A 12,697-nucleotide genomic window follows, 5' to 3' on the forward strand; every position below is an offset into this window, starting at 1 on the left:
TTTCCATCGTTCATTTAGAATTTTTTATTTGCAGTGATTCGCAGCAACATAACACAAAAGAAATGGAGAAGAAAGATTATAAAGGAAATATCATGGAAACGGAATGAGAAATAATGTATTGCTATGAAACTGAATCTGTTTTGCTTAATTTCTGCAGTTGACAAACTTTCGTGAAATAAATCAGAATCGGCTGATAAACTGTTAAGTTCTAGCCAAAGGCCTAAGCATACTCTACATACATAACGACAAAAATAGCGTTTTTCAAAACCCCGTGATATGTAGATTAGTAATATCGCAATCTTTACCTTCTTCCCATAAATCGTCAGATCTTTGAACGGGTTTATTGCTATAAGTATGTCGCCACAATTTGTCTGAAAGTAAAACATAAAATTTCCTTAACATTTCTATGTAGAGTATTACACAATTTATTAGCTCTATACACACACATGTATTTGCTCACCATTACGTAATCACGATTGTTAATTGGTAATTCTTATTGTCTTCCAAGCTAACATTTTTTTTTTTTTTTTGCATTTTTTCTTATTTTTTTTCTGTAAATATAATATAGTAGTTTATATAAATGTAAATGTAATACAGTAATTTTCAACTGTCTTCTACAATTATGTTCAAAACATCAGCCCATAGATCAGTAAATGTTGACAGGGCCACAATGCATATGGGAAAAGTAGCTAACTAAAATACAACCATATACAACCATAGCAGCAATATACATAAACATTAATTAATTAAGTATTTGAATTTACTCATCATTGTTTAAGAACGTGGTTGTACCATATAGTTTTGCTCCACTCTTATAACATTACACGATATTTTCGTTTTCTATTCTTTCTGTTTCTATTACTTCAATATCATTTGTTTTTTATCAGAAAAGGGTTCTGCGTGATGAACAGATTATAGTTGGCTTTTTTTTCATTAATAAATCGGTATAAATTTGAAAAAGGTGAGGTCTGCTTAAATACAGAAATTTATAATTTACATAACAGTCTATTTAAGATCTTGAATTATCATATATTTTCTATAAACTTTACAGAAAACAATGGTCATGGAGCAATAGCAAGATACACCAGAGACATATCTTCCTGTAATCTATTATCTTAATCTATACTAACCCCTAATGTTCTAGTGTCCTAAACTTTGTCTGTGTAGATTGTTGCATCAATATACCTTTATGTACATAGTTTATCAGATGATATAGATAACGTCATGTACATTGTATACCCGTGTGATTACAAAACACAAAAATTGACGATACTCCTTAACACCATATAGAATAGTAGCAGGGTAAATGTGTTTCTTATGGATGGATGAAGAGTCATTACAATCGATACTATCAAATTTTAATTTATAGGTCTAGTACGTTAACTTCAATATATAACAATCTATAGATATATCTTAATCTCAATTGCGTTTTCTAATCTACCAGTCTATGTCATAAAGTGACTGAAATCATTTCTGTGCTCAAACTGAATGTTATCTTTGATCTCAAAAAAAGACAATATGACCATAAAACCTACCTTTACTGACAACAATAAAATGAAGTTGAACATTTTATTTTATCGAATTTTGAAAACGTTCACTCATACGAAAGTGAACAAATAAGCCGACAGTTGTGTTTAGACATTTTCTTTTTTATGTCATAAATGTACTACTTTCTGGAGTTATATGGGTGTAAGTGACATCCAAGGCACTGTGTATGATTTACTTGCATGTTTACTTTCGTGCATTAGATACGTTTTAGGACATGTTACGTCATTGCATCTCCGTTTTAAGAACAAAAGTAGATAAGCGATGTGATAATATCACTAATTATGGTTAAAATTGCTATTCTTTTTTGTAACGTAACAGCCTTACATATATTTATCTTAATTGATTTTTTTCATGGAGTTGATCAACTCGAACTCAGACACTTTGTGAACAACCTCCCTTTTGTGCAAAAAATACGGACAGATAGCACTACCGTCTGAAGTAGGAACGTTCATAGCTTTAGTAATAGTCTTTCTCGTTCCAATTGAATACTCTATGGAAGCCCACGGAACCAATATTGATTCTCCTTATAATTTATTTAAATAACACAAACTTCATTATGAAAGTGAGTTTGTCGGGACTTGCTATTTAGATGATTATTTGGATATAATTATTAAGTTTTTGGATTGGTCATTATTATGTTGATGTGATCAAAACATTTTGCGTCAGTAAAGATTTCGTAGGATGTAAATATGGTTGGGATAAATTGGTTTGTGGTTCATTCAATAGAAGCTTCAATGCAAAAAACAATACTATTTTTAATTATCTATTCGAACGTGTATGGTATGACAGAAATAAAGAAAGAAACCAAGTGTTAAATTGCAAGTGACAAACTAGGGAGGCCGTCCTTCTAGCATGTTGATTATCGATAGGACATGACATAATAAAATCAAATAATTTTAGCTAGTGCCTGGCAGCTCGATATTCTCTAATGTTTGTTTAAACTCTCGGGTCATATACCAATAGTGACAAAAATATATTAAGACGAAAACATTGTGTGATGATAAAGATCATTACCAATATTGTGAACCGGTAAAACAGGTTTAACTTTTTGACATATTACTTTTACTTCCTTCATACATAATTAGGTTATACACAGCAAAATCACACAAAGAGTGGATATAGTGCAAACTATACCACATTTTATTTTAATCATTATGATATTAGTCTATTTTTATTGTATATTACACGTATACATACAAAACATATTTTAATGACAACTGATCTTTAGAAATACGGACATGGTGTTATATATTTGATCTACCATTTAATTTATCATTTAGTTATTTTATAACATTAATCAGGAAATGCTTTGGTACCAGAAATGAATCTAATGTCATCATACAAAATATTTATTGAATTGAATTTGTAAAACAATACGGAAAGCTCAAATCTCTCAAAGTTTTCGTCAAAATTCCAACGCTACAAACTAGGAAGTGCTTTGACAGGCGTAAGTCACGTTCATCAAGCCGTCCGAGGGAATCGTCATGGAGTATAACGAACCTCACCTACCTATAAAACCAACCAACTGATCGTGTGACATTTGTTGTGGATCGTGATTCGATTTAAACTTCCTAGTCTGTTGTCATCTGCCATTGAATTGACAAAAGCAAACCTTTGAACGAGTCTACAAATAATTAGGAATACTCCGTTACTGAAAGGAAGCTTGTAAAAACAGTAAGAGAACGCCAGCTACGTGATCTAAACCAAGGTGAAACTTCGTACTATAAGACAGGCTTATATGACAAAGACAATAGTGTAATGGGGCTATCATCGATATCAAACTGGAGTTTTAGAGCGTAAAATAGATAAAAGACTTAACTAAGGGCGAACATATGCTTTAGGGACCTTTTTTGTAAAAAAAATAAAAAAAAAATAAAAAAAATCCTGAATGAATAATACCACTTTTAACAACCCATTTCAAAACAATTTGAATTGTGTATCATACAGAGCACTTGGCTATGAAGACCACTCATTTCTCTATCTTTATACACAGTTTTGACTGTATATCGAAAGTGAAAGTCATTCCACCGTGTGTGGGAATGTTTTACAGAACAAAGTCAGACAACTGGGGATATCTTGGTAATAGAGAAGGCGGGAATAATACTTCTAGTTGGCAGTATTACCCTTCGACTGGCATTTACATTGTCTGTAGTGCTCGTCACTAATCTAATTTTAGTATAGAATCATGGTAAAATGCACCTGTTTTTATTAACGAGTCACTTAACATGAAAGCCATTCCAGATTGAGTTGGCAAAGCTTTATATGTAGACACTATAGCGTGTCTACCTAGTTGATATTTTAACCGGGAGGTTGATTTAATACCAATGGTGTCTCTGCAGTCGTACCTCTATGCTACCAATTATTTGCGTTTCATGAATAAATATAGTTAATATTACTGTATTTAATTTTTATACCGCTGTTTGAATTTTATTAGTTTTAAATATTCAATAAACACATTGTAAAATCACCTAGGCTTTGTATGACGAGTTAATAAATTATATTGATAAATGTTCTGAAGGACGAATGTAAGTAAGATTAGTTCGTAAAGGTTTTGTTATAGAGCATTGAAGTCCACCGTCTTCTATGTCCTTTCATGGCCACATTTTCTTAGTTGGGCGGTTAAAAATGTTCCGAAAGAAGATTTAAAATAACTGCATTTACCAAACATTGCACCTACATTACACACCAATTTAAAAGAAGATTAACTGATTTATATCATAGAAAGTACTGCCTTTCTTTAATACATGACTGGATGATTCCGTGTTACTAATCATATAGTTTTCTAATAAAATACAATCATGGACATGAAACAAAAGCTTGAATACTATACATTATTGCGTCATTTCCTATCTTCAACTTTCACAAATTTATTTTTATATCCGAGATCAGTAGATAAGTAGTTCTCATTAAAATGCTGTCATTTATAAATCTGAAACTATGTAAACATGATTCTCGCTCAGATGGTAGGCTATCGTACGTTAACTATAATATGTGGTTTTCATGTCCGACAGCATGTTTGAAATCATCAATTTGTGTCTATCATTCAGAGTTCTATAATCGTTTAGCGATTGTGTGTGTTGTCAGTAAGTTAACAGAAACATGCATGCTACAGTACGGGACATGATAGTCGGTCATTTTTGGACTTAGGCCTAACCGGATGACGTGACACAGGGGCACGCAACATATATACATGTACGTCATATTCTAATAGGATACGATGCACAAATGATCAAAATATTATATATATTAACAGCATTTACGTGCCCCTGTGCAACAGGTAGGCCTAGATGGCATATTTCAACAGATGTCTCCATGTAACACAAATTAATCCGCGCGCGTGAAATGCCATGTAAGATAGATTTATCTTACATAGCTATCTTACATGGGCAAACTCTATATAACATAGCCTGATATGAGAGAATATATTTGCTATCACGTTTGATTTTATGAGTTAAGGTAAGGTAAGTTTACAAAGTTGTATACTGATAATTAAGTGACAGCTTACTTGTCTAACAGGTTGGCAACTACATGTAGATCAACATGATTTGTTTACTTATATTAGGGGTTACGTACATGCTATGGTTGTGTACAATGTAAAAGTTTTTGTACGGTACACAGAACTGTATACAGTGTATGGAGTTGTGTGTAGAATAAAGGGTTTAACACACCGTACGGGGTAGTCTTCTGGGTAAGATATAGTGTATAGAGTAAGAGATTTAACTCAGTATGGGGTAGTCTTCTGGGTAAGATTAATAGTAATCAGTTAGGGGTAGTCTTCTGGGTAAGATATAGTGTATAGGGTAAGAGATTTAACTCAGTTAGGGGTAATCTTCTGGGTAAGATAAAGTGTATTGAGTTAGAGGTTTAACACAGATTACGGGGTTGTCTTCTGGGTAAGACATAGTGTATAGTGTAAGAGATTTAACTCAGTAAGGGGTAATCTTCTGGGAAAGATAAAGTGCATAGAGTAAGGGGTTTAACACAGAGTATTGAGTTGTCTTCTGGGTAGGATATATTGTATAGGGTAAGATATTTAACTCAGTATGGGGTAGTCTTCTGGGTAAGATATAGTGTAAGGGGTTTAACACACAGTATGGGGTAGTCTTCTGGGTAAGATATAGTGTAAGGGGTTTAACACACAGTATGGGGTAGTCACCTGGGTAAGATATAGTGTATAGTGTAAGGAGTTTTACACAGAGTATTGGGTAGTCTTCTGGATAAGATATAGTGTATAGTGTAAGGGGTTTAACACACAGTATGGGGTAGTCTTCTGGATAAGATATAGTGTATAGAGTAAGGGGTTTAACACACAGTATGGGGTAGTCTTCTAGGTAAGATATAGTGTAAGGGGTTTAACACACAGTATGGGGTAGTCACCTGGGTAAGATATAGTGTATAGTGTAAGGGGTTTAACACAGAGTAAGGGGTACTCTTTTGAGTATACACTGCCCAGCAAAAGATCTGAACAGAACTCCTGCGTTTTAAACGATACATAAAGAACAGAATATCAACGGTTTTATATAATCTTTAATAAGTATAACACAAATATTTTTTTTAATTTTTTTTTAATTTATTAATAGTAATATTGACTATTCGAACAGTTGAAGAAACAGAATTTGTCAACAACAATGTTTAACACAAAGCCTTTGGTTGAGTGCAATAGGTTGTATGGGAAGATGTGTAATAAGTAATTATATATTGTATACAAAGTAGGTTAATGGGTTGGTTGATTCGTTAGATTAACGTCCAATCAACAGTAAGGATCAAAGGACGTGTATGTGAAGCATAATCTGACACTGTTATAGACTTTGGTGTGTCTCGGCTAGGGACAGAACCCAGAACCTTCCTCATAGGGGCGAGCGCTCAAGGGAAAGATAATGTCCCAAATGTAGGATTTTTTAAGGATCAGCTCGTTATATTTGCAAAGTCTATGTATAAACTGCTGGTTAACGAAGCTCGATTAGGCAATGTGCATTAAAGACGGAGAGTTTATGTACATAACAATATACTTCTTACAAGGAAATGATTGTGTAGAAGCAACGAATAGTAATAGTCGAGATATTTTTGTTTCCAAAATTGAACAATTAAGCATTTACTTTATAGGTGATTCCTTTTACGACCATATAGTTCTTCAAGGTTGCAAATAATGTGTGTCTAATTCAACGAACGACAAGATGTATTCATCCTGCTGAACAATAAGACTACTTCATTTGTTATATATATATAAACGCTATATATATATGTACCCAGAACCACATGCTTGCTTTGTGTTGGTTACCAATGTGTAATATGTGTAATGTATACGTGTTCAACATGCATAATTGATTGCAGTGTCACACTACCTGTAGTGGGTACGACATGTATTGTTATGTTTTGTTAAGATTCAGGTAACAAACGCTTAGCCATGTCAGGATCGAACTTGATAGCGTGTATGCATAATGAGCAGATCATATATAATCGAAGCTTTAATGTGTAAACGCTATTATTGTCATACATGTTTACCTTTTACAGCTTGCGTTTGACATTACATTTGAGGGTAGTTCGTGAACATGTGCATGTCTGATATCAAAATAAGTATTATCATCATTAAAAGATCCAAAAATGTATGGTATGTACTTAGAGGAAAAAACCGGGGGATAGTACATAACAATAACGAAGTTTGAATTACAACAAACAACATCACAGAACTATGTAATTGTATAGTAGGAGCCATACCTTGTGGTGAGTTTGACGACATATTTACAGAGCAGGACTTTGTCCGTGGTATAGTAAACAATGATCTTGTCGACAGAGAACGTCTTAATTATGTGTTTCTTTACTTTAGAGATTAGACGAAACCACTGAGCTGATATGATAGTATAGTAAACTGTTGTTGTGTACATTGTATATTGGTAATGGTTATTTTTTGCTGAAGAAGGTATATGTTAACATCATATTTTGACATAGGACGAAAGAAAGTACATCGTAAAACCAGCCGCAGTGCAGCTGTCTATGAAGGCGTGGATACATTCAAAACCTCCGCATACTGATCGATATTGATTCTACAAATCTATAACTTAAACGGTCTAAAGTGCTGTCGTATTATTCATATCATATTCCTTACACTCTGTACTTCACAGAAAGGATTGCATTAAGAAACTTTTCTTTTGAATCTAAAATGAAACGCTGTAGTTTAGAAGTACTTTGATATATCTGATACTTGGTTATGTGATATACAATACGATATTAATACTTTAGGATCATTATGGAAGACACCATACTTACGTATATTTTATTTTTGGCATATCGAGCTTTCAGCGTCTTGTTGATTGTATTATTATCCAAAGTTCCCAGCTGGGACAGATCGTCTAGTTCCACATCTGCCATAGTTTGACAGTTCTCACTAAGGATCAGGTACGGAGATGGCAAAACCTGTCTTTGCTCCAAACACTCGGATTCTTTATAGCCCTTACATGTTTAAAATACGTTGCAAAGGAACGAAAATGTATCTCTGTTACTCTGTTCTCTCTGTATCCAATTAGCTGTCGCAATATTTCAGAATATTTAACAACTATAACCCAATGTGTGTGTGTGTGTGTGCTTCCGAAATTCCGAAGTGACTGAAGTTTGGAGAACAACTTGGCTTGTTACTCGGTATCCTATAGAGAACTTCCTGGTTTAGTACCAATCCCAGAATGCTTACTCCGTCAGTTCGTGAACCACAGCTTAAGATATGCGTACTTTTAAAACTAACGTGATATGATAAACTGTCAGATATATTTCAGCTGAGCAATCTGCATCGATGCAAAGCGATGGAAATCCATCCAACCGTGAATTGAGAGTAGACGATCGCAGGGTCCAACCTGGCTGGTGTCGAACATGACGGAATGACCTACCTGTCGTGCTGCCTATTTACATATGAATGATTCGGCCCATTTATTGTTTGTGTCCCAGACAATGTGATCTACCCGGAAGATGTATTGGATTACACCAGTGCCCGTATGATTGGCGGCATATCTGTGTGCATTCTAAACAATTATTATTGGAATGTGTTGTAAGACGTACCGGCCCTCCTGGTCTATTATATACTTACTTGGGTCCTGCATGTCGGCTTCTAACGGGTATTTCTATAGACTCAGTTTAGTTTTAATTTCAATTATTCAAGCGCGTATAAACCTTCTGCGTATAAAATATAGAAATAAGCCTATGCTTAATATTATAAAGAATTGAATTGGTTATTTACATGCGAGGTATCGCACCCAAACCGTCAAAGAAGATATACTTTTTCATTTACCATAATTATACAACTGGGATCGACAAACAATTTCCAAGCTTACATCAAGCTCTTACCTATTACAGTCATGACGTTGTTGAGTGGTGTAGCGACAAAAGAAAAGGTGAATTGAACCATAACTGGGTAGTCGCGATTAACCAATAAATGAAAAGTGGGATAAGGACGTTCATTTAATAGCCAAACTTGCAGTAAAGTGATAAACGATTTACATCTAGTTACTCTTAACGAACAAAATCTAAACAATGTTTACTAATGTGTTCACGATATTGTTGTATGAGAGACCACCAAATGTGAAGTAGGACAAGAAACAGAGAATCGTGATTAAGTTATTTATAGATATGATGACGACTATTCATAGAATTATTACTTCCTCGTTCAGAAACCAAGGTTCATGACTCATGAATACAGTTGCTCACTCATTATTGCAAAGCAAATTTGAAATAACAACCTCAAATGATAAAGTGTCAATTTGTAAATTGCACTTGTTTTACAATAATGGAACAATACATACTTCATTATCTACTTTTACAAACATATGAATTTCATAACATCCACCCTGCTGTTACAAGAACAAAATATCCAATAGCAGACCAATGACAGAGATATACCTAATATGTTGAGTACTATCGACAAGGGGCATGGAAACTGATATTTCGTAGGAAGTTTTTTTTTTTTTTTTTTTTTTTTCATTTTTTTTCACCACAAAAATGACTTAAAATTATTCTTATTATTAAGGTCTTGATAAATCATAAAAAATGTTGCACACTGTATAAAGTATAATTTTGATTAAGTTAGTTTATTTAAAATGCTTTCAACACTCTGAAAGTTACATTGTATTGCCAAATTTTGGTATTTTGAAAATTTTAGGTAGGCAGAAATAGTTCTAGACAATGAAGTCAGTGATGCATAAAAACAACCAAAGTTCATTATATTTTAATATGATTTGCTCGAACCTGAAAATTATAACAGAATATAGCAACACAAAAGACATGATAATATACATAAGATATTATTACACGGCTATTTTGACTACATGTTCCTTGCGATCCTGAAGGTCCGGGGCCATTTAGTGTAAACTACTTGCTGGGGCCATCTTGTGTAAACTACTTGAGGACTGAAATTGCATTAGCTCTTATATTTCCAATAGAAAATGCACTGCTCAACTTACCTTTTCTTTGCGATGTTGAAACTTTGAAAGGACTCATAATTATATCAATGAGAGAGATGAAGGCACTAGGGCTGACATGGGGACGGCTAATTGTGTATCTAAATATTCATGTCATTACGTATATAACTGTATACAGTTGTTCCGTGCCTCGTCGGTCTACAGCCAAAACTGTTTTCCCGAGGTGTTGGGACCAACCCAAGGAACTGATTACCTGATAGCCCTGACACACAATGGATCAGTGCTAAATAAAGCTAGGTTTGTGCCGTACAACGCTGTACCGGGATTGGTGTTTCCGTTTTTCTATTTATTTTACTTTCAGTACGTTCCCATATAGGAACCAAAATGTTTTCGGCCCGATATGTCGTCATATCAGATCACTATAACACAATCGTCTAAATCTCTATTTCGAGAAGGGGTGATGTACTTGTTCAACCACTGGGATCTTCAACAAAGAAATAACAATTAATAAGCTATTCTTAGAGATTACATTTACATACCACTCCAGCATCACGATAAACATAGAAAGAAAAAACTTAATAATAATGAATCTGAGTGCAATGAAAGTGACGATATAGTTTATATTTATAATAACACATGTAACTGTATAATAAGAGAAAAGACATAATATACCTCCCTCAAAAAGTTCTGTTATACATTTATTTTTACAAATATGTATGAGGAGAGTAAAGAAGTACATAAACCTGTTTAACAGGTATCAGTATGTATTATTTATCAACTTATTTATCTTCTCTAACTCATTAATTGTTAGGTCATCTGACCCGAAGGGTCAGGATGACCTATATAGTCATCGTGATTCGTCCGTCGTCGAGCGCCGTCCGTCGTCGTCCGCCGTGCGCCGTGCGCCGTGCGCCGTCCGTCGTGCGTAAACTTTTTCCTTTAAAACGCTACTCCTCCTTAACCACTAAGCGGATTTCATCCATATTTGGTGTGAAGCATTATTGGGGAAGTACAATCATATTTTATATAAATGAGCTTGGTCCAATCCCTAGGGGCTGAGGGGTGGGGCCCCAAAAGGGCAAATTTTCTTATTTTAAGCTTTAAAATCCTACTCCTCCTTCACCCTTGGGTTGATTTCATCCATATTTGGTGTGAAACATCATTAGGGAAGGATAGTCATATTTTATATAAATGAGCCTGGTCCGACCCCTAGGGGCTGAGGGGTGGGGCCCCAAAAGAGCAAATTTTCTTAATTTAAGCTTTAAAATCCTACTTCTCCTTCATCCTTAGATGGATTTCATCCATATTTGGTATGAAATATCATTTGGGAATGACAATCATATTTTATATAAATGAGCCTGGTCGGACCCCTAGGGGCTGAGTGGTGGGGCCCCAAAAGGGCAAATTTTCTTAATTTTAGCGTTAAAATCTTACTCCTCCTCAACTCTTGAGAGGATTTCATCCATATTTTGTGTAAAACATCATTAGGGAAGGACAATCATATTTTATATAAAGATTTTAGTATTCCAAGATGGCCACTGGCCCATTTCCTGTTTTCAGTCTTCAGTATCTGATCTCAATGAATATTGGTCTATAGGGGTTTTAAGGGATGGCGAACAACATACAATCATTTTAATAAAGATTTTGGTATTCTAAGATGGCCGCTAGCCCACTTCCTGTTTTCAGGTTTCAGTCTCTGATCTCAACAAAAATTAGTCTAGAGGTTTAAAGGGATGGCAAACAACATGCAAATATTTTCATAAAGATTTTAGTATTCCAAGATGGCTGCGAGCCCACGTCCTATTTTCATTTTTCAGTCTCTGATCTCAACAAAAATTAGTCTGTAGAGGTTTTAAGGGATGGCGAACAACATGCAAACATTTTGATAAAGATTTTGGTATTCCAAGATGGCCACTGGGCCAACTTCCTGTTTTTATATTTTGGTCTCTGATTTCAATGAAATTTAGTATAAAGGGTTACAAAGGGATGCTTGTCAGTATGATAAAAATTTTGAAAGATTTTTGCTGGGCAAACCTCCTGTTTTCAAATTTTCGTCTGCAATTCATTGAATGTAAAAGTACCTCAAATTTTTTTTTCAAAATGTTCATATACTGTGCAACTGCATTCTTAATTTGTCGCAGGTGGAGTTGGGGAGGGGGTCGTTTGGCTGATTATGTATTAGTGTCCATTACAATGAGTACTTGTTTTAGCTTTAAAATCCTACTCCTCCTTAACCCTTTAGTGGATTTCATCCATATTTTGCGTAAAAGATCGTAGAGGAAGGACTGTCATATTTTATATAAACAAGTTAGGTCCGACCCCTGGGGACAGAGGGGCGGGGCTCAGAATGGGGAATTTTGATTAAATTTTGCTTTAAAAGCCTACTCCTTCCTAACCCTTGAGTGGATTAATGCATCCATATTTTGTGTGAAACATCACTGGGGAAGGAACATATTTTATAAAGGACGAGGTAAGACCCATGGGGATAGAACGTCAGGGGTCCAAAATGGGAGCTTTGCTGATATTTGGCTTTGAAATCCGACTCCTCCTTCATCCTTGAATGGGTTAATACCATATATGGATGAAGGGCTACCAAGTTTGTTCAACAAATGACCTTTACCTATTTCAGAAACTTACATATTAAAAAAAAGTTCCTTGTATTGCTTATATTAATTGTTAACCACTCCATTATACTGTGACTATTGTTTTGTGCCATGAGTCAGATGACCGTTTAGGCCCTTTGGCCTCTT

General features: G+C 34.6%; 1 protein-coding gene across 1 annotated transcript in view; it reads right to left on the reverse strand.

The window, feature by feature from the left end:
* Nucleotides 1-8,420, reverse strand: part of LOC138320436 (chitin synthase chs-2-like) — a 74,160-nt gene extending 65,740 nt beyond the window's left edge. Inside the window, exons 1-2 of the mRNA XM_069263398.1 lie at nt 7,813-8,420; nt 306-371 (exon numbers count right to left, since the gene is read on the reverse strand). Coding sequence (XP_069119499.1) covers nt 306-371; nt 7,813-7,914 — 168 coding nt within the window. The 5' untranslated portion in view covers nt 7,915-8,420. The remainder of the gene's footprint in view (nt 1-305; nt 372-7,812) is intronic.
* Between the last annotated feature and the right edge of the window lie 4,277 nt (nt 8,421-12,697).

Source organism: Argopecten irradians, chromosome 4 (assembly GCF_041381155.1).
Source record: "Argopecten irradians isolate NY chromosome 4, Ai_NY, whole genome shotgun sequence".
Classification (NCBI taxonomy): domain Eukaryota; kingdom Metazoa; phylum Mollusca; class Bivalvia; order Pectinida; family Pectinidae; genus Argopecten; species Argopecten irradians.